At 40.0% G+C, this 23,516-nt stretch overlaps 1 protein-coding gene across 8 annotated transcripts in view; it reads right to left on the bottom strand.

The window, feature by feature from the left end:
• Positions 1–21,372, bottom strand: part of gria4a (glutamate receptor, ionotropic, AMPA 4a) — a 107,340-nt gene extending 85,968 nt beyond the window's left edge. For all 8 annotated transcript variants that reach the window (XR_006096750.1, XM_042415475.1, XM_042415469.1 and 5 more), the window contains exons 1-2: positions 21,240–21,372; positions 17,889–18,047 (exon numbers count right to left, since the gene is read on the bottom strand). Coding sequence is in view for 7 of the 8 variants with exons in the window: in XM_042415475.1 (XP_042271409.1) it covers positions 17,889–18,047; positions 21,240–21,333 (253 nt within the window). In the remaining variant the exon portion in view is untranslated. The remainder of the gene's footprint in view (positions 1–17,888; positions 18,048–21,239) is intronic.
• Positions 21,373–23,516: the final 2,144 nt, after the last annotated feature.

Here is a 23,516-nt window from a genome sequence, read left to right as displayed (position 1 = left end):
ATATAGTTAAATAATCATATCTAGTGATAATATGAGGCAAATCATCAGTTAATCTAATTAAGTTAGCATTGATTTGTACATATTAACTGCTTATGATCTCAGCCTGTAATTACAGTAGGTTATTTCAACATTTATTTAACTACTGCCCCGTCATTATATATACAATATAATAAACCAGAACATGAGGCCATTAACAAAACCAATCTGTGAATTTATTAGCACACATTTCTATATCACATATACACATAGCATGTAACTCAGTTAGAACAATTAGCAATTTAGCAATATCTAATTTGATGTAATGCTACTGTAATGTGTAAATATGGCTACCATAGTGAAAATAAGTAGTTGTGCCCTTTTTCTGCAATTCCACAAGTTGAGGTTAATGCTACTATGAAATAAATCTGTGCATATGTTAAATCGGTTGAACCAGATAAAATCCCTGCAGTGCCAAAGACCATTGTCATGGAAATTTGAGATGACTAATTTATTATTTTTGTATTCACTTCCAGATAAGTGCTTTAGATACTTGACTTAAGCTGGAGTTCTTAAAAATCTGTCTAAAACTCGTGTCCATTTGGCCCAATAGAGATGTTTATCATGAGAGCTATCCATGGTGGTGATCCTTCCACACACCCTGGAACCATAGACTGTATATAAAGATGGACGTCATAACAGCTCCCCAAAAGTGACATGAGTCAAACTAAAAAATCAAAGTACACATCAAACAAATTTTTCCCAAAGATGGTTTCTGTCATTTCAGGTAGTTCTTATCATGCTGATGTTTGTTCAAGTGCTAATTTTTCTGATAAATTTGTTCTTTATTAGTTATTTGACGATGTAAAAAGGAGGTCTGACGTCATGATTGACAGCTGTGACAGCCGCTCACCATCAGTGGTTGTGGTAGTTTTCAATTCAAGTCATCAGCCCCATCCTGTTCACCTATGTTCATACAATCCAAGTTAAACCTCTGTTTTCTCTATGGACTGTGCATTCTTTAGAGTCTGCTAGAGAGATACATCAGTTTATAGCAGCAATGCTATAATGTACAAACATCAGTCTTTCAGTTCGAAGTTACCTCAGTTGTTTATTAGTTACTGTTTTAGACAAGAGTCTCCATGGTTACAATCTGCTTGCCTGACCGTTGATTGAACACTTCAAGGTTTTCTATGTCTCTGTACTTCTGTCTCTCCTTATTTATAGTTACACAGTATCCCTCAAATATCAAGGCAAGACATTTTATTATTAATATTCAAATACACTCTAACCTACTATAATGTGTAACCTATACTGCATATGAACCTGTGGATAGAGTATGGTAACAACTCAGTGGTCAACATAAAATGTCAGATGGGCCATTAAAACATGATCTGACACTGATTCAAAATATAACGACAATGTAGCTCATTGGACACTGACAACTCTTTCTTTCTATAAAGACATTTATTATAATATAAACTGAAACTATTTTGCATTACCAAATTCAGTCCAGTACAATCCTTTGGCCATGTACAACACAAACGCTCTCTGTGTCTCTCCCTGCAGACCTAATCTCCCTCTCTCCATCTCCCCAGGCGACTGCTCTGACTATATTACCTTCCCATATGGAGAATATTACTCTAGTATGCCATCTGTACTATCATCCAATCGTCCCCTTGAGCATGTGACCGTGTGTGTGTGAGGGATAGAGCCTGCGGGAGAATGAGTGAAGGGAGGAGGACATGTGTATGTGTGTCTATAGTTGTGTGGATGAGTGAGCTGGAGAGAGAATTTAAGTGCATGTGCATCAGTGCCAATAATTCACAGTCTGTGTGATAAGACACAGTGTAATAATCCCCACCTAGAGCTGATTGCTGTTGTAGATGCTCTTTGTCTGTGTGAGTGTTTCCATGACTCTGTCACTGTCTCACAAACACAATTATCAATGTTACATTCTTGTATACATTATAGACCGCCGAACATTATTGTCTAGAATATCAAACAGGAAACAATATGTGTTATGTCACACAGACTGTATCCTTTTTCAACAAGGAGCTGCACAGATAGATGTGATGAGATAAAACTGGCAACAGATACGTAAATAGAGATCTGCACATGCATACACATGCACTAATCTTCCGGTGAGCTGAAAAGTTGTCTTTTTCTTCCTGTTCCTTCCTCTCTCACCCAATATAGTGCCACGTCTTCCAACCTCTTGCAGACACCAACTACATTACTGACCCAAATATTTCTTTTCCAGTCTAACCTACTGCCTCACAAACACCAAAACCTTTCTGAAGAAAGAAAGAAAGAAAAGTGATAGAAAGAGAGAAAAAAAAGAAAAAAGAGAGAAAGAAAAAGAAAAGAAAGAGTATGCCAATATGAGAGAAATGTAATGAAGAAAAGTAATGGGATCTTTCTTGACACACAACATGCACACAGTTTGACACCTATGTGAATTCTATATGTATAATTACTAACTGTACTTTGACAACTCTTGCAATCAAGGGTTTCAGAGTGGAACGTTTACCTTGACAGACTATAATAGCTGCTAATGGAAGGGTATTTAGCTACTTGTTCTGCAGACAGATGGATGGATACAGGCAGGCTTGAAATAGAATGACAGAATTGAGCATTGAGTTAAAATATGAGTCGTGGGTGGTACAGTTGGACAGTTTATCATTGGACAGTGAACAGTGCCATTTACCTTGAGAACAGCAGTGGGGTCCTCCAGGCAGTTGGTGATCCCATTTAGTAAGCAGCCTCTGGTGACTCCTCCAACTAAAAAGGCCCCAGATGGGATGGCTTTGACCTTGTTTTAAACTCTTTCCACACAGCACAATAAGTAATGTGGATATTCAGTTAGTTTACATTTCCCAGCTCAATGCCTCTCTGAATGGAGGCATGATAGAAACAGTGATTGAGAATGTTTTACAGTGATTAGCACACAAATTCAACAGATATTTGACACACACACTTTGACATGAGTGTGTTTTCATAATATAGGGGTGATTCTGTTAATATTAATTAAGTGGGCTCCCCACTCCACTTGTGATCATTTTCATTTATATTTTTCTCCAAATCATGCTTTATTGTCTGGAGGCTGCTTTGATTGGATTTACAATGAGAGGAAACATAGTGGATTGTCAGGAAAATAATGAAGAGCTGTAGTGTCCTTGAGTGTTAACGCTGCCAATGTCGCAGCTGGGGGGGAAAAAATATATTTCCACTTATATTGGACATGATCTCAGTGAGGGTCAAAGGAGAAAATATGGTGATCATTACAGCTTGTCCTTTAGCCTCAAATTCAAGTTCTGAAATCTTAGATAGATCAGCAGAAAAAAAGGAGGAGGAGTTCATTGTTCCAGATGCATGATAACTTTCAGAAATGGGTTGTTCACAATCATTGGCGCTGATTCTGTTGGTGCTCGGGAACTCGGGGTTATTCGGAGCACGGGTAATTGTGAGCGCCTGTGGGGAAACAAATCCACCATAAAAAACATATCTGCCATAAAAAAAGAAAACTAACAGCATCTGTTGGAGATAGAGAATTGGACACAGTGTCTGAGAGTTTCAACTCCTAAATTTTTTATGGAGTTGTCCAACAGTCCTATCAGCTTTGGCCACTCACTGGTTACATACAGTGCAACGAGAATCATTTTGCATCACTTTGTGATGTTTTTGTGTGGATTATTATATTTGCTTAGTTATTGATTTTTCTTGGTCGGTGGTAGTTTGGTTATACATTCTTTTCTTACTTATGTGATCAACTGATCATCCTAATATGGTGATGTGATGGTCCTTGCATGCTTTACATATGGATTCATGTTTTGACCCTAGGAAAAATAAATTCTTTGCTTACTGCATCCTAATAGAAGCACAACAAGACATATTCAGCAGAGCTAACACTGCATATCCAAGCAGCATGAGAGTTGCAACTTTGATCTTGTTTTGATTTGACATGTTTCTGTATGATTAGAGAAGGAAGACTGCTCAGGAGCCTCCTTGTGAGGCAGCAAGTGGTACCATGTGGTGCTGTGCCTCACTGCTGCCTCAGAAGTAGGAGAGTCAGGAGGCTGAATTAAGAAGATGTGGCTCAGCCAGGAAAAACCTGCTGGGCTGCTACCAGGGCGAAAAAAACACACTAATCATCAATTGTTAAAATGTATAAGGGATGCACACAATCACAAATATCCTCCAGGCAGGCACACATGCATGCGGACTAGTTTGTGGTTTGTATTATGATGCAAGGATTTTCTTCATGTTTCTATACTTTATGAAGATAAGACAGCAGGCACACAGAGTGCTCAGGGGTAAAAATAGAAGCGAGGGAGTGTCCATCCATCACTGTGACTGTCTGAAGGGCCAGATCGATTGTGTGTGTGTGTGTGTGTGTGTGTGTGTGCATGTTATTTGATGCACTCAACTACCTCAGCAAGAAGAGCCAGAAGCCGTGATGTGACTTTTGAAACACAGACACACACACACATGAACAAACACAGGTAAACCAGTGAGCTTAAGGAGATAAATACCAATGCTGTCAGAAAGAAATTGACCTCTGAGGACCTGTAAACACACAAACAAGAACATGTCCAAACATACACAGCAGCCATCTCTCTGTCTAGCATAAAGGTTAGATGACTTCAACTGCATTTCTGAGTGTGTTTGCATCAGTGCTTATGTGTTCATATGTGCCTCTCTGGATCTATCTGGCCCCATGATAATCACCAGAGAGTGCATAATTAATTATTTTCTTCTATTTCCATGAGAGCTTTTCTCTCTTCATATGAGCCCTGTTCCTGCTCTGATCTGTTTAATAGCTTTTTTGCTTCCTACTCTGTCTCTTCCTATTTGTAAGTGTGATGAATTACCTGCTGGTTACCTCGGAATCTATTACCCTTGCTGAATACCAATGGGCCATTAGGGATGAATTGGTTCAAGGCTGACACTGGCTTTGAGGTTTGGGAGAATCTCAGCATTCTCAATGAGCAAACACACATTTTACCCAATGCAAACAAGCATATGTGCATGCTCACACACACACACACACACACTCAGATGTTGGGTAAGTCCAATTAAATGCACAGAGTGGTGATGGTTCAACTTATATAACACAGCAATGCACAAATTGAATTACTTTTATTTTCCTGCCCATATCTGTTTGGTTTGGGTCTGTCATAGGTTACTTTTGGGGAGAAGTTTCAGACTTAGGAGTAGTTAATTGGGGACGGCTTGTCCAATTGAGGACAAAAGCCATGTTCCCAATTGGGAAAAAGCTGATTTTTGGGTCAGTGGTTAAGATTACTGTTAGGCAAGTAGTAGTTAATGTTTGGGTTAGGGTAAGTCTCCAGGAAATGAATGTAAGTCTATGTAATGTCCCCAAAAGTGACCATGATCTGATGTGTGTGTGTGTGTGTGTGTGTGTGTGTGTGTGTGCGCGTGTATAAAGGTCATGCTTCTCATCTCTAAGTGAGCCTCAGTGAGAAGGACTGAGTGGCAGCACTCATCAATATTAACTAATGCCCTTCCTTTCATCCACATCATAAATCCATGGAAACAAACACACATATGAGGGTTTGGGGACGAGTTCTTGTGTGTCTGTGTGTGTGTGTGTGTGTGTGTGTGTGTGTGTGTGTGTGTGTGTGTGTGTGTTTACGTCTAAGAAAGAGAAAGAGAATGAGATAGCATGGCGTGCGTTATGATTAAGAAGAAATGTCAAAATCAAATCAAAAACAGTATTGCAGTTAAAATTGTGCTATTTATAATATATTATTTACTGAAATGATGTTTTCTGAGATTCTAAGTTCCAGTCTGAGGTGGAGATAAAGATATCAAGTGCTCAGGAGAGACAATTAGAGACAGAGAAATCAGTACAAAGAGACAGACAGATACTGTGGGTGACAGATATGATGACGTACAGTGTGTGCTTCAGCAACTGATGTGTAAGTTTGAGTTTAAATAAACCCACTACACACTCATCACAGCTTTTGTCCCACACCAAAAGCCACTTAACAGCTGATGAGTAATGAGAGAGATCAATGACAGACAGAGGAGGGTGAGAGAGAGACGAAAGAGAAAGAGAGAAGAAGGAAATACGGTGAGTGTGGCAAAAACAAAAGATAAATGTTGAGCATGACTCAAGGAAATTGGAAGTGAGAAAAAATGAAGGGAAGAGAAGCAGAAAAATGTTGGAAAATGCATTGTTTGTGTTTGTGATTATACAGGAGTGCATGCTTGTGCTTATAAGCGTAAAAAAAAAGCAAAAGTGAGGGGAAGGAAAGGGAATGGGAAGAGAAGAAAGTCTGCAAATGGAAATCCTTTGATCAGAACATGAAAACAACAGCAGCTAAGCTGAGAGTGAAGAACAACAAAAAGACGTCACAGACAATTACTGCGAACATGGCTCCATTCAGTATAAACACCCCTGTGTTTTGCTAAGGCGACGCGTAACACTTAAAATCCTCTGTCATCTCTTCTCATGCTTTTCATCTTCCAAACGCCAGCGCGTGAAAAACAAACACAGAGGAAACAGACATTTTTTCTGTTTACAGCACAGCTATCATGCCCAGTGGGAACATAGGGGTCTTAATGAAACACATTAGACAGACAGAGCCAGTGGAGCCTCTTACTGTGTGTGTATACAAGTGTGTAGGTGTGGGTCAGTGTGTGTATCTGCCTTTTATCCCGGTGAAGTCAGATTACCTGGAGGGATCGTGGCTATTCATTGAGACATACTGCATGGTCTAATAATATTATTCACTGTTCATTACTAAGGCTTGAACAAACAGGCAAGAGAATACAGTGCTGACCTGCAATTCATATACACATGCCAAAAAAAACCCACCTCCATCCTTCTGCTGAATATTCCCTACCTGACCACAGCTTGTTAATTAAATGTTTTTCTTATTGTTACTTCAGTATCGCCGCGTCGAACCAGACGAATCATCGCATCATGTTGTGGGAGGATTTTTCTCAACCAGCTTCAGGGTTGGTAGTCTGTAAAACCTGCAATAAGACTCATTCTGTCTCATCTTGCCTCAAGGAACTGCAGACTCTCAAAAATGAATTTCATTAATATGAGTTTCAGAGCAGCTTTAGTATCAGTATGATTCCCTAAATGCTGCTTCATAGCCTTCTGCACACTAATAACTAAAGCTTCTGTACACCAACCGTCAGATGTACAGATAATGAATATCAATGCAAAATATTGCCTGTAGTGACATCTTTAGTCCAAAAAGATTACTAGCTACTTGTCTAAAAAACTCAAAAGATTCATATTTTGGTACCATAACCTCCTCTGTTGACTTTGATTTGTATTTTCTGATAGAAATAGTTTTAATGTATGCACCCAACCATTACCGTTCTCTTGAAATATATTGAAAAATATTTAAAGGTATCTTCAGTGACATGTCCTATGACTCTAAGAGACTATTCATGATGAGGATATTAGCAGACTGAGCCACTAGTGCACACTCTAATGTTCTTAGTATAATTCAAGCCTCTATAAAGCCCTTGAAAATTGACATTGATTCCTGCTTTTGAATCAGTTTACACTGCTACTGCTGTGTACTATATGTCTTAATGTTGAGTTAACTCAAGATGATGCTGTATGATAAGCGGCATGAAAATACTACTCTCATCATGGACCAGGTCTTACAAATTTTGAAATAAGATCCCGTGTTTATTGCAGAATTGGTAATAAAGAACAAAATTTACCAAACAATACTGTTTGTCATAAGTGCTGACAAATATTGAGTCTAATGTTGTGTGTGCATCATAGCCCTCAGCACTATCTGTAGCAGAAAGAACATTTACTGCCCTTAAAAATATCCTTTCACTATTGCCAGTGCAGTGAAATGTCAGCCTCACTCCCTGGCAGTGGACTTTTTAATGAAAGAGGTGAGACACAATGAGAAATAGTCTGTTTTATTGCACCACTAAATGAAATCAGATTACCTGGAGCAAGTGTATGGATTCATTGCAACATGCTGCATGGTCTAATAATATTGCTTGCTGTTTGGTCATTACTGCTGAGGCTTGAATAAAATGATGCAACAGAGCAATTCTTCAGGGAGCACTTACCGCACTCCGCATGAACCACCATGTACGTGTACACACACACACACACACACACACACACAGACACACACATACACAAGCATTTGGTCGTCACTGGTGATTAAAGGAAAATGTGAAATTGTGAAAAATGATACTGTTGTGAGGCACTCAATGCATGTGTGCACACAGCGATAGATGTTAGTGTTTGCTAAGCTGATCAACCTAAACTGAATAGAATTCCAAAGAAGATATCGAAAAGCTAACAGTCTATTTGTACTGGACATATGTTCCATTTAAAGCAATTGAAAGCATAATGCCTCTGACTTTTTACATTGCTACTGCTATGAGAGGGGTTCTTTTAATGAACTACTTGGACAATTTTATTGATCTTGGTTCAAGTGAAGGGTTCCAGTTGAACAAATACCATGGTCTCAGTGCTCGGTGAAAATATCAAATGAATAACTTAAAAAATTACATGAACATTCACTTCATATTCACAATATGGTTTAACAGCACACAACAAGGTGTTCCTCTACAGAGTTTCATGTCATCAATATTAAATACAGTAGAAGGGAATGAAAGAGATTTTCCCCTTCACAGCTTCACCTTGCTACTCCAAAAACTGCGTTAAATTGTGCTTTTTATTTCTGATTATAAGAAAACCTTAAAAGCAATGTCTGTGTCAGTCTTAACAATGCAATGCTGATAGAATTCAGTCTGAGAGTAATTCATGCAGCAGGTTAGCATAAAAAAACAGTTTCTATTGTATTTATCTAAAAAAAAAAAAAATAGAGGCAGATGACTGGAGAGGTATTGTATGTCATTGAGACCAATGATTAGCCCTAAGGGTGCATTCAGATAAAGCATAATCTTGTTCTATTTGTGCAAATTTGACTACTGGAGGTTTGTTAATCACAACAGGACACTACAAAGATTTGCTTTATCTAGTTAACAACAGGTTGGTACCTGCTGTCTGTGATTATGTGTATAAGCAGGGTGAGACTCAGATTGATTTCAGGAATTCCTGCAGTTTCTGTTATTTCCCTTCAGAATCATCTCATTTTTGCTTTTCTTGTTTTCTTGTTAATCATTACTTTGTCATTATCACTAATCCAGTAACACAAATAGACTTTAACTTGAGTCTAAATGGGAACATATTAATTTAATCACATTATTTCACATTTAAATTGCAGGAGTAACAAACTAATGGTCCAGTAAAGGTGCCTGCAAATGGAAAAAAGTTCAAATGATACTGTATTAATCAATTATTGCCATACTATTAGCCTTGAACCAGATAATGTATCTTGATGCCAGGAAAAGCATTTAGGCTGTCGTCAGAGTCAGCCAGCAACCTCAGTATGCTAGTAACATGAATAAACGAAAGCTTGCTGCAAAGTAAATCTCCCTGCCTTGCCAGGCTTTCAGATATCATTTCACTCTATTTCCCCCAGTGTGGCTGTTAAGAAGACATATAACCATGCAAAACGTCACCAATAAAGATGATGGTACAGTGCTATTATTGAGTGCCTCAAATCATCTACAAGATGACTGAGCCATTAAATGAAAGGAGTGAGTTAGCAAAAAGGCACGGAGACATGCTGTATGTAGGGAAGTTGGAAATATATGGACAGGTTGGCAAATCAATGTGTTTATGTGTCAGAGAGAGTGAGAGAGACTGTGTAAAAAATTGTATTTATGTGTGTTTGTGTATGTGTGTGTGCAACCGTGCTCTGCTGAGTTGTAGCAAAGTGTTCCAGGAATCTATTTAATCAGTGCTCCTGGACACGTGGAGTGAATGTAGACTGATGAACTCTTTGAAAGTGTGTGTTTGTTTGTGTATGTATACACACGTCTTTATGGCCGACACTGTATTAACACTCTTTCAATTAACAACTAATCACTGCGGAAGCAGTAATTTTCTTGTCAACATGGGGAAAAAAAGACTTGTAAGTGTGAGTCTCCACTTGGCATCTTTAATGAGCAGGAAAGTTCTAAAAGATGTCGAAAAAATAATGGCTGGAAAACAATGGCACCAAGAGCTGGAAAATGATCTCAACCAGATTATGATTGGTCAGCTTTTAGAATTACACTGACAAGAGCTGCAAGCCGCTGAAAATCTCTAAATTACCCTTATAATGTAAGAATCTAAAAAGTATTACAGTCGTTGCGAAGAGTTAACGTGAGTCCTGTTGTACATATCTATGGTGTATGTTTTTATTTATAGTTCAACTTCACCCTTTGATAACACCACCACAACTTTGTCTGCATTCATTTACTTTGTGATATAAAGTATGGCAAAAGATGATAACATCCAGGGAATTTATAATTCTTGACTTATGTTTCGCCATTTGTTTCACTAATTAATAGGAGACTAATTGCTGTGTTAAAGTTAATTGATTTATATAGAATGGCGGTCGCAGTGGGCAGAAGATTTGCAGTGGAGATAGATGTGTGCTACTGAAACTGGGAAGGCTACTGAGTCTTTCTTCAACTTCTTTGATGTATCAGCTCTCTTTACAGTCATCCCTACTTCAGAAACTTGAAGGAAAAAACATAAGCAGCCCAAGCAGACCAATCAGAGTTCTTGGGATCCCCATGTGGTATCTCTGTAGCTGCTGTAGCCCCTAGGTGTAATTACATTTTTGAGGAGATGCAGATCGGCTATAGCTGCATAGCGATGCCACATGCAACCCCTTAACACATGACCATAAATCAAGCTTTAGCATATTCAGTATTTTGTATGTTGGTGATGGAATTACCCTTGTTTTTACACTTTGGATAAGACACCTTAATAAAAGAGATGTTGGTAAAGAAATGAATACCTAGTGACCCCATTCTGCAGAGTGATACCAGAGCTGTTTCGATATTGTTTTCACAACCTACTGTCTTCCCTTGATTGTACACAGCAGAGTTCACAGATTCAATCCAAACCATCCCGACTGACTCACACACCAAATTACCATGGAAACTTTTGTCTTGTTATGACTTTAGTTTACTGGTCTAACTACAGTACTAATTCAAGATCCTAATCACCTTCACATCTCAGAATTAATTAATGTTGTCCTTAACTCCTAACAACAGAGGGATAAAACAGGACTGACACCTCAAGGAGATTCTGACACAACTATTTGATTCTGTTTGGCTGCAAAGATAATCAGGTGCAGCCTGCATGTAAATGCAATCTGTGGCAGTCAATAATACATAAACAGTATTGATTTATGAATGATTCACTATAGGCACAATCTATATTAACTCTAGATGACAAATGTGGTTCTGCATCACCACAATAATCAACCACCCAAACCACCACACACATCATCATCATTATCATTGCTGCAGTGGGTACAGCATAGAAGAGAATATCATTTATTTGTCTTAGTGTTGGACCTCAAAAGGATTAAAATAGAAGTATTATACCGCATATCAAGAATTGCATTTACAACTGTGACAGCGCATCATTGTGTCTCTCAGCCCTGGCACCACAAACCAGGCATAACCACCTCTTTGTTACAAATCCTTTTCCCCCCATTTCTTTTTCCTCCATCCCTAATTCACCTTATCACTTTCTGTCTATCTCCATCATGCTCTGGCTAAGCTGATTTTTTTTCATTGCACGCACACAGTCACATGTGCCCATGCACCTCAGTGACACACAAGTTTGCACACATGCATTCTGTGTGTCCAGAAATGTCACCAAACATGCACACACACACACACACACACACACACACACACACACACACACACACACACACACACACACACACACACACACACACACACACACACACACACACATTCAGTGCAGCTTTTGGTCATGCTAATCCATGTGCATTATTTTCTATAAGCCAGTGAATAGAGACACAGTGGTGAGCCCAGTGGAATGGTGTGCTTCTCTAGCTGAGGCAAATCAAAAAGATACACAGATACACAGATCCAAAAAACAGTGAGGAGAAAGTAAGACACAAACACACCTACATTGATATACATATCTATACTACAAAAGACATAGACACATGGGTATACATGTGCATGCAGGAAACAACAAAGACAGACTGACAACAGCAGAGAATATGGATGTGTGACCCTGGGACAAGAAAATGGGTTATATTCCATGGTGAATAGGGAAAACGATGGGGACCAGGGATTTTTATGATCCATTCACGCCTCCTGAATACTAGAATAGAGAGGAACTAGCCAAGGTCAGTGGCAGAATTCCCTATTCTAATTCGGAGCGTTGCTCACCACCCGGAGCAAGAGTCAGGGATTAATTTAGAGATCCATTCACCACGCCTGTGCAGAGGGGAGAGACGGCAAAACATGGCGAAGAATAGAGGAGCGGAGGAAGAGTGATGAGATGGAGAGACAAGGGGGAGAACAACAGAGAGGAAGAAACAGAGGGAAGGACAGAGAGAGAGAGACAATGGGTGAGAAAGACAGACAGAAAGACAGAAAGAAAGAGAGAGAGAGACAGAGAGAGAGAGAGAGAGAGAGAGAGAGAGAAGTGGTTCCGCTTGTTATGTGTGGCCTGCGGAGAGAGAGCAGACGGTTCACATAGAAGAGCTTCATTTTCCAAACACTCCTCCTCTTATGGCCCAATGCCTTCCTGAGAGTATGTGTGTGTGTGTGTGTGTGTGCATGTATGAGAGAAAGGTAGACAGAGACTGGAAAGGGAAATGGGAAAAAAGAAATGGGCAGAGGGAAACAGGCACTGTAAACGAAGATGACAAACAGTGAGAGTTGGTAGTTTAAAGGAGACCTATTATGCTCACTCCCAGCTCTACATTTTTATTCTGTGACTCCACTAGAGTAGCTTTGCATGATCCACTGTTCAAAAAACTCCTTATTTATCTTATACTAGCCCTTTATACAGCCCCTCAGTTCAGCCTCTGTCTCTTAACAGGCGATCTTAGCCCACTCTGTTCTGATTGGCCAGCTTTCCAGCAAGCCTGCTAAAGGGCAGCTGTATCAGAGTCGTGTAAATTTACCACCGATGCAGACCCAACATTTCCTGCTTTACTGCTTCATATTAAAAGCTTTTAAATTACTAAATAATGGGAGACTTTTATTGTGAAGAATTTACAGGAAATTGAATAAGCAGAGTTTCGTTAGCGGCGCTAAAAACCAGTCGACACAACAACATATGGAGATATTTGGAGTTCTTTGTTCAGTGGATTAGTTAGAAATAATGCAGGGAGGAATAGTAAGAGCAGAAACAGCCACAGTGATGATGATGATTGATGAAGAGCGGAAGATGACCAGCACACCTCCAACACGTAAACTACTTATTTTACTTTGCTGTGCTGTGTAATGGAAACACACTCACAGCGTGCCAGTTCGACTCGAGTCATGGCTTGGCTACTCCCAAAACATTGGAAAAACGCCATAATTTTAGTGTAGCAGAGCAGCAAACTCTTGTGCTATGCTTGGAAAATGACCATATAAAGAAATCTGTCACATGGTGACGTCAGCTCAGGCTGAAAGTAGGAAAAAATGTTGGAAACCAAGTGTTCACAGCAGTCTGAAGCTGGTGCTTTTTGCTCACAGTGATTACCTCTACATGCATTAACCTCATTATTTGACACTTTAGCTACGTTTAATATGAACATCCGACATTGTAACATTACATATATGACTGAAAATATGGAAAATCATAATAGGTCAAACATAGAAGAGTATACATTGATATATCCCCTCAAAGGATAAGGCTGACATTATTTTATATTGTTTACAGTGTCAACAAATCCCATGAAAAGATCAAAACATACACTGTGTTAATCTGTCTCTAAATACTTTCCGACTTATGTATGCTGTTGGTGACACTTGGCCCCATGCCCTTTTGTTTCTGCTGAAGACAAATCTTTCAAAATGGGTCATATATAAAAAGTTTCATTCATAGATCAGCTACTGTACTTAATTTCCTTAAATATCTGGGCACTGTAGTTTTTAGCATACTTTACTCAAACAGTAAATAGTGCACTTGTTGGGGACTATTTTCAGCTCCATATTGACACAAATGTGTTATACAACTATAATGGTTTATAGGGAATTGACTTAAATAAACTGCAGTGTCAGTGTTCACTGCAACAAAGAAACATGTCACCCTTTGCAAAGGTGTGGCTCACTGATGTATTTTCAGAGTTTTTGGACAATAATGGAGCTCTATGGCACAGAGGGATAAACTGTATCAGACTTTGGCTAGAGGCAACACTTATTAGTAAGATCAATTCATTGTTGGTTTTGGTCTTTTCCACATCTATTCTCCTTTAACTAACTTTAAGGTTGTATATGTGATCTGACAATATTACATATGCAGTATATTCTGTATCATCTTGTTCCAACTCTTTATTAAAGCTACTGTATATGATATTTACACTGAAAAACTCAAACACAAGACTACATGTTTTTTATGGCTGCACCATTCCATTAAATTGAAATATTCTAGGCCTTTTGAGGATCAATGTATTCACTTGTCTCTGCCCAAATTCAGTCTGACATATTAGGTATATTTGGAGACTTTAGGGTTTCCACTAGAATTGAAAATAAAGTTCAGCAGGTTTGATCAATGTGTAGCTGTGATGACTCAATCATTGGAGGTCAGTGCCATTTAAGAGGATGTAATAGAGATAAGAGCGAGGGAGCAAAGAGGGAGTTAGGTTTAGAGTGGTCACTGTAACATACAGTGGTCAGTCAGGGTTTGCTACATGCATACATATTTTAAAATACCTGCTGGATTGTTTTGTACTCTCAGAACTGATTGTGCCAAAACCCTTATCACTAATAAAATTCATACCTCTCCCCTTACATTATAGAAAAATCTGATATGTGTTCAATGTGGACCTTCCCACTCACACAGCTCAACAGTGAACATAAACAGATGCAGCTTTTGATTATATTTCCGAGTGTGAGGAAATTGATGGACTATTAATTTTGAGCCTGTCCTCCCAAGAAAAACGACCCTATAGGTTGTAATGTCAGTTGCCAAAAACGACCTGTAGTTACGTTTGAGTGACGCTATCTAGTGGCCCTAATAATAATGACCTGGAGTAGTGAAGCAGTTCAGATGACATCTGGAATCTGCTGTTTGCTTCCCATTTCCTACCACTAGTGTCACGTTTCCAACTTTGAGTTGGGGCAGTTTTTTAAAAATGTAACTACAATTGTCGTGGTGTGTACTGTTGCCAAGACAAAAGTTGCCTAAGCGGTAACTTTAAGCCACAGCACATTTCATTTTAACCCAAACCATGATCTTTCCCTAACCCTAACCCAGTGGTTTTGTGCCTAAACCTAACCAGACCTTAACCACAGGCTTGTTGCGTCATAAAACATAATTAGTGAAAATGAACAGTGAAACAGTGAAAACAGTGAAAATGCTCCTATGGGTCATTTTGGAATGCATGGTCAAACAACCAATTCGGTAGTTTAATTTGGAGGAATTGTTCGTTTTCCAATTATTGTACTGTGCGTTGTATTAAGAAGTCTATTCATTCATGTGGGGCCATAATACAGGGTGGCAGGAGACAACCAAACTTTGAAATTGCATTACACAGAAATGATTTATGATTCTATGTGACTTGCATTTGGTTGAGGTTAAACCCTCTAATAATACCCTCAAGGGATATAAACTGTCAGTTTATTGTGTTCATGCGTACCACAACATGAATCAATTGCTAGATGCTATTCAAGACCTTTCAGACTTCCAAACACTCTTCTGACAGCCATGTCTTTGCCATTTTCAGTAGTCTTGTTTGACAATGGAGCTGCTTTTGTGGGCCTTCATTAACAACCTGGAAATATTTGAAGAATCTTGTTAAACATGATGATAAGAGGAGCTGTACTGTTGTATTATACTGTATTGATTTTATTTCCCAGCTAAGTTAACAGCCCCAGTGGTCAATTTGTTAAAGTTTAATGAGAAAAGGAGGTAAAATATTTCAGTGCAGTCCCTTGTAAATTTTCTTAAAATAAGATGGATGCACCATAGGACTGTGTTAATGAGGGGGTATGATATAATACATTACCCTTGAGGGAAATTCAGCTTGTAAGAACAGCACATAAAGCTGTGCACCAGGTACTGCACAATAATGCACAACACTCAACCCCTTCATATTTTGCAGCAAGGAAAAATGGTTTTCATATTCTACTATTAGTACTCTCTTTCATTTGTGTTGTAGCAAAGTGCAAAAAAATAAACCAAATTTACTCAAAAACTAAGTTCAACTCATCGAGAGTAACAACAGAACCTTCATCCCCTCTCATGCGCCGACATGAAAGGACTCACTCCTCTCACCAGGAGGCAGATGAGTAAGAGAATTAGGGAAAGAGTATCCTGTAGAGAGTGTTTCCATCTTAAATACAACAGTCAAACACACAGGAGCAAACACTCACAAGCACACACAGAGATACACCTAACCACATTGTAGGCTTTTAGATTATGGTGGCATAAACCAGTGTCACTCAGCAGATGTGAAGGCAAATAACCAAATGTCTTCACTCATGCAAACACAAAGAGAGAGAGAATCACAACACCGTAAGAAAGAAGCTAGTTGAGCAAACCACAAATTAAGGAGAGCTCACACACACTTGTGGGTGGTGAAACTATAGCAATGATGATCTCAGTAATCTTTTCTTAAATGTTGATAAATATGATTAGTTAAATCATTTTCAGTAAATTCCACAGCCCTCTACAAGCATAGGGGAAGTGGCACCCCAGGAGGCCAATCTGATTGAAAGAATAACGTTAATCTCATTTCAACAACCAACTGAGTGTTCATAAGGAAAAAAATGCCATGACCACTGTAAATAAATACACACTATAGTGCAGGGAAGGGCAGGAAAACTGTGGGTGGGATGACAGCCAAATTGAACAAAGTGGAGAAAGAACATCAAATGAGCACAATTTCAATTTAAGATGGCGTTTTGACAAAATTTTTTAGAGCATGTCGTGTTTGGATTGAAATGATCTTTATAGCCTAACCAAATGTCCATTGTAAATATTACAAGACATGTCCAAATAAAGCTGGTAAACGGCTCTAACTCAGAGACACCTGTGGCACATTGAGCAGTTCTTTAGTGTTAGTGAGGCTGCCCACATAGCCTTGTTAACGCTGACTTGCCAGTACAATCATCACGAACTGTCCCCTATACCCTCCCAGGTCAAAGGGGAGTGTGCAGGATTAGATCTTAACTCCCAGAAAACAGAGAGGGATGGTGAAAGATTAGCTGTCATCCTTCAAAAGACCAGGGAGGACACGATTACCAACTGCTCCCCTTTGTTCTGAGCATTTTCACCACTGTCTGCAACTGTTATAGGACCAATTTTACAATGATTGTGTATGAAAAATATGGGTAATTTTGCAGTTTTTGCAGATAGGATGGATAGCACTAAGTGGGTATAGGTGTGAATAACATATGTAGGACTTGGACAGAATTGACCATAATTGTTTGCAAAATAAACCACAAACACCGCCTCAAAATGTCCATGCAGTTGTCTGTTTAGGATTCTTAAAATGTACTTTACAGTGCCTAAAATCAACATTTCAAAATGATAATTTGTTCAGAAACTGTTGCAGAAAAGCCAGTTTTCAAACCAAGTTCACCAAAGACCGCTCAGCTGCTGTATTGTGCATGACCAAGATAATGAAGTTGCAGTCTGAACCTTTAAACAACCTAAGCCCCTAATTAAAGCAATCTTTATCCAACAGTATGGCAAAGAGAGAACAGAGACTGAAAAACAAACACAGAGAGAGCAAGACAGAGAGAAAGTCAGAGAGATATGGAGAGAAAGAAAGAGAGGAATACCTCCATTCTCTCATCCTCGTTTTCGGTCACACATAGATATAAATACTTACATGCGTTGGTGACTGCAAAGCTGTTGGCGGTCTCTATGTTGTCAACATGTGGGACCAGGTTAAAGGGAGCTTCCGTAGCATTAGGGCTGGTGTTGTGAAGGAAGATAGCTAGTCGAAACGCTGTATACTCCTGATCAGTATTCCTTATGAACAACCCACCTAGAAAGAGGGACGAAGAGAGAGAGGGGCAAGGAGGAGAAGAACATGATAAAGAATGGAAATGGAAGTGAGTTATGGGGGAATGGTCAGAAGGGAGTGTTGTGAGAGAGAGAGAGAGAGAGAGATAGGAAGAAGGGGAGTAATGTGGGGAAAGAAAGATAGATAGAGAGGGAGGGAGAGAGAAAAGAAAGCCAAGATCTTCATTAGCTTTGTTAGAAAAAGGTAATTTGTCTTTCAGCAAGTACTCTCACACAAACATGAATACAGAGACACGGATACCCACACTGCGCATTTTATTGATGAAATCATAGAAAGGGGAGAAGAGAGGAGAAGAAAAGAGAGACAAATAAGCTGAAAGGGAAGCAGTCAAAGAGATAATGAGTTGGAGAGGACATAAAAGAAAACAGAAGAGGAAGGCCAGCTCAAAAAGTGTCAGCTAAATAAAGGAAGATCATTGGCCATGCAGAAAAGAGAGGGAGAGGGAGGTGGGTGCAAAGTGTCAGCTGGCCTTTAAAGATGAGAGCATCCCTCAGTAGTGTACGTTCCATCTAACAAAATGAGTATAAGAGGGGAAAGAAGAGATGATGAGAAACAGTCAAGCTGACAGTGTAGAGTCCAAAAAATTAGAGGCCAATTTAAGAAGGAGAGGAGGCATAGAGTATGAGAGAGAGAGTGATAGAGAGAGAGAGAGAAAGAGAGAGAGAGAGAACTAGCGTCTATGGCCAAGCCTGGCAGACCACCACCTCGGATTCATGTTGAGAAAAGCCTCTACAAATTGGGGTGGGGGGGTTGGGGATCATATGATCCTTTCAGGCTTTCTGCCCAGAGGGACCTCTTCTATTTTCTGAGTATGATGAACTCTGTACTATCTAATACCAACAATTACACTGAAATGAATTGAAAATGAATAAAACATGATATACTGTATACTTGTTATAGGCTAAATTAAAAGGGAAATGAGAAAAGTAGAAAAAGAGAAAGAGAGGCTTGGATCATAATCCAAACACATTAACCATGACCTGATCACTGAAGATGAGTGTCAGAGGAAATAAAATAACCATAATAGAGCCATAATCAATGTATTGACAAAACATTTACGTAAAAGAAAAACGCAAAAAGCTTAAGATTTATGACTTAAATAAAATATTATTAGAAATTCATCATATTTTTATTAACTGAATAAAACTTGTTTTGTTGCATTGTTGTTGATTACACTGATACAGTTGTTTGTTATTGCTAATCTGATAGATTACTTCCACAATGTTTCATGGCTTAAACTGAACTGAAATAAACTGATGTGATTTAACTGAATCAGACTCAACTCAACTCAACTGAATTGGATTACACTGGCAGTCTGTGAAGCCTTGACATTGCATCGGGGGAGAAAAGGGAGGGAGAGAGAGAAAAGATGACAGGGGAGGAGTCAGGAGGCAGAGCATATTGAACCAAGCTATTGTCACTTTATAACATGTCATTTATCTGTGTCTGAGTCTCATTCATGTGAAATGTTTGCATCATCTACACCTTTTCTGTCTCAGAAACATCATTATACGTCTTAGTAGACCAGTCCCCAAAGCCAGACATACAGCTGGAGTGTGTGTGGGGGTAATGTGCAAAGCTCACTATAACTTAGATTAATGGGAAAAATCCACCCAAAGACAAAGCCGAGGCAAATAAATTACATTAACTCTCCTGTTTATGATTACAAATCTGGAATGAATTGGTTTGCGGTTTCTGTTTTTGGGTAAAATTCAATTTTAGAGCACACACATACACAGACACAGACACACACACACACACATTCATACACATGCGCTTCAAGATGAGAAGTCTAGATATATCCCAACATGACATCTTATTGCACCAGTTTCTCCAAGAAATTCCACAAACATTCTCATCTGTGTCAAGTCTCTGTGTCTCTCCTGCACACAAATATGCAAAAAGAAACTGTCTGTGCTTTCCACTGACATTACACTTGTGTGCAATGCAGAGATATGCAAATGACTCTTCAAGTGAACTGCTGGAGAACCTAATGAATGATCATGTGTGTGGATGGTCAGTGGGAAGGAAAGAAAGTGTGCATGTGTGTGCTTCTGCACAAACATGTATGCGTTATGCGCATGCATGCATGTCCACTGTGTAGTGCATCTGCATGCTGCACATGTATGTGAATGTACATTTGCAGCTTTGCCAGTGAATCCCATACATTAGTGCATTTTTGTGACTTGCACAGTATACATGTGCACATGCATGCATGAAAACCGATGCAAAAATGTTTGTGTATGTGTGTGTCTGTGTGGGTGTGCCAAGCAGAAAATATTTAGCATATTAAGTTTATTGGCAGCTGTAGGGAGACAGAGTCAAGGAGCCGAATCTCATTATAGGACCTCCCAACTGCCCCCACAAGGAGTGATGCAGCGCATTCATTATCACACACATGCCTGCACGAATGTGTGTGTGTGTGTGTGTGTGTGTGTGTGTGTGTGTGTGTGTGTGTGTGTGTGTGTGTGTGTGTGTGTGTGTGTGTGCGTGTGAGTGAGTGAGTGAGTGAGAGAGAGAGACAGGTGAGAGATCCATGTGTGTATGTGTGGTCCATATGCACTGAGCAAACCAATGATGATCCAGATTTAGTTAACTTTATCTCTGATCTGTAAGGCGGATTGAAAGACAGGCTTCTCCTGCACTGACACGGGGGTAACTGGAAAAGGGCAGAGAAAGAGGGAGAGAGAGAGAGAGAGAGAGAGAGGGAGAGAGAGAGAGAGAATACTGCAGTGTCTAAACACTGAAGAAGACAAGAAGGGAACAAAGCTCGCTGAAACATTCATGAGCACAGAACAGCCTTTAAAATACACGCAAATACAGTAAAGGAATAGATAGAGTGAGTTTGTATGCATTTATAAATCATTTGAGTCACAGCAGAGAAGACACACCAATCTCTCCTTAACGCAAAATATCTTGGATAAAAGCAAGAACCAGAGGATACACCAGAAGAAAAAAAAGACTTGTATGTTTTTACTTGTGTGTTTTCTTGTTCCATCATCCCTGTATGATTTTTTGTATTTTGGTGCCAGAGGGGTCCTGATGCACCCCCCTTTTTTCTTGGTGACTGCTGTCCGCTAAAATCCACTAATATTCAGTGTAGTGTGTCAGTTCTGAGTGTCCGTGCGTAAAATCCGTAATCCTCCAACTCACCTATCTGCACTGAGCTAGGGAAAGCCCCCGTCGCCAGCCCCCAAAGGGCGGAATACACCCCCAGAAAGTGCCAAGAAAAAATAATAATCCTCATTTTTCTTTCCTTCAATCCCTTCAGAAACTGTTGAGAGACATCGAGAGGGAAGGGGGAGATGCGAGAGAGGGAAAAATGCGTCAGAAAAAAGGGGAAAAAAGAAGAAAGATGAGAGAGGTTTTTTCCCCCGTTTTGTCCAGTATGTATTCCTATTCCATGGTGGGTTCCGTTCGCTTCTTCTCCCTGCAGTGGCCGCTCAGGAGAGAGCTGTGTCCGGTGCACATGTAAAGACGGAAGAGAGAAAGAGTGGGGAAACTCGTTAGAATGATTGGCGAGCTGAGAGAACAGTCTGCATGGAAGAACTGGACATGCGCGCCCCGTCTCTCTCTCTTTCTTTCTCACACACCACCTCTGTCCTTCTCTCTCTCTCTCTCTCTCTCTCTCTCTCTCTCTCTCTCTCTCTCTCTCTCTCTCTCTCTCTCTCTCTCTCTCTCTCTCTCTCTCTCTCCCCCAGAGAGTCGGTCTGCTTCTCTCTCTCTACCTCCTCCTCTCCATCTCCCACTTTCCCCCTCCCTTGACTGCCGTCTTTAACTTTCTGTAACACTGACTCTCATAGCTGTAGCATATTGATAAGTCTTGGTCGGGCTACATGTAAGGAGACGCATGAAAAACAAGGATCTGCGTGAGTTTGCGCGCTCCACTTGGTTTATGACCCCCCTCTGTGTGCGTTTGACAACATTTAGCCTAACAGGGTTCATATTTTCATCTGTCACCACTCCCATTCATTTATGTTTAACAGATTGTGTGTGCGCAATAAAGAAAGCATTGAAAACGGGGGAATGGCAAATGAAGATTGCTGAGGTTTGATTGGTGAGGCAGTCTAAAATGAGAATGAGAAAGAGAGGTTCTGACTGCGCCTACAACTAATTGCATTACATCCCCAATCCATCCTGACGCACTGGTCCACTCCGCGGCCAAACCACACTCCGTGTGTCCCACCAAAGCAGCAGCACACAGGCCAGCTGACAGAGGGAAACCTCAGGCCGCCTACAGCTGCGGGATGCTGATGGCGCCCCGGGGACCCGCCATCGTTATTTCAGCGTTACGACCTCATGAGCAAAAACATCTGGTCACGGAAAGGAAAATACAGAGACTCACAAGGAAGAAAGAGCGATCATTCAACACACAGCGAGCAACACAGAATGATAAAAAGGCTGAAATAATGAGGGGGTGTTATGTTGCTTAAAGTAAGAAAATTAAACGGTGGAAAAAAAGAAAAAAGAATCATAGCCCGGAGTACATTATGTTAGAGCCCACTCATAGTCGTTTTATCTAGCTTGACGGTAGCAGGTCGGTAAAACTGACAGACGGTCTGGGATCGCCTAGTTACACCCGGCGGAGAGCACAGTGGCAAAACGTAAGAGATGCTTCACGGCTTGTCCCATTGAAAGATGCGGTCTGTCCATCTCTGAGCGGTTTTCCCGGTCGGCTGCAGAGCAGATGAGTAAGTCAAAGCCTGGAAAAATGCGAGTTCAACATTTCTTACATTTTACACCTCTTATTTATACACAGACATGATGTTAATTCGCTTAAAATGAGCTTTTCCGCCAGCCCCCAATTAAATTTAAAGTTGGTTTTATAAAATAAATAGAAGGCAGCCAATTAAACGGGGTCCATACTTATAGATTAATCTACCGTATATCTGCCCATAAGACATCTGCTTCACTGGGCAGACATATATCGACCCCTGTGAATTGGTTGATTACTGAAAATGACGTATACAAGATAAGTACGTGATATGTGTATAGAGAGATTTAAAATGAACTAAAACAACACAGCAGTCAGTTATTGTCAACTTTCATGCTGCCAGCGTCCAATTCTTCCACCAGACTGACGGACTCTGTCCATGGTGCTGAAATCAAACTGCGCTACATGCAAGAAGCAGAGAGCTGGCTCTTCTCTGCTCTCACGCCATGTGACACTGAGAGCAGAGAGTCTGCAGGTATGGCTTAAAACAAATACTACACAGTGAGACTTCACTGATCACTTGTCTCTGGATGAAGTTGTACTAATTAGTAAAATCACCTGCAGTGCAGCAGACTGCAACTCTTAACTGACCTCCATGGCACCTTAATATGTATGTCTCAGAAACGTATGCACTGAATGACATGTTGTACGTATTTTCTTATTTCCTAACATTCTTGAAACTTGAAATCAGCCACACTTATTGTAAGAGTACATGT

This window comes from Thunnus maccoyii, chromosome 6, assembly GCF_910596095.1.
Source record: "Thunnus maccoyii chromosome 6, fThuMac1.1, whole genome shotgun sequence".
NCBI lineage: Eukaryota > Metazoa > Chordata > Actinopteri > Scombriformes > Scombridae > Thunnus > Thunnus maccoyii.
The sequence above is the reverse complement of the archived record's forward strand: the minus strand, read 5'-3'. Positions and strand labels throughout refer to the sequence as shown.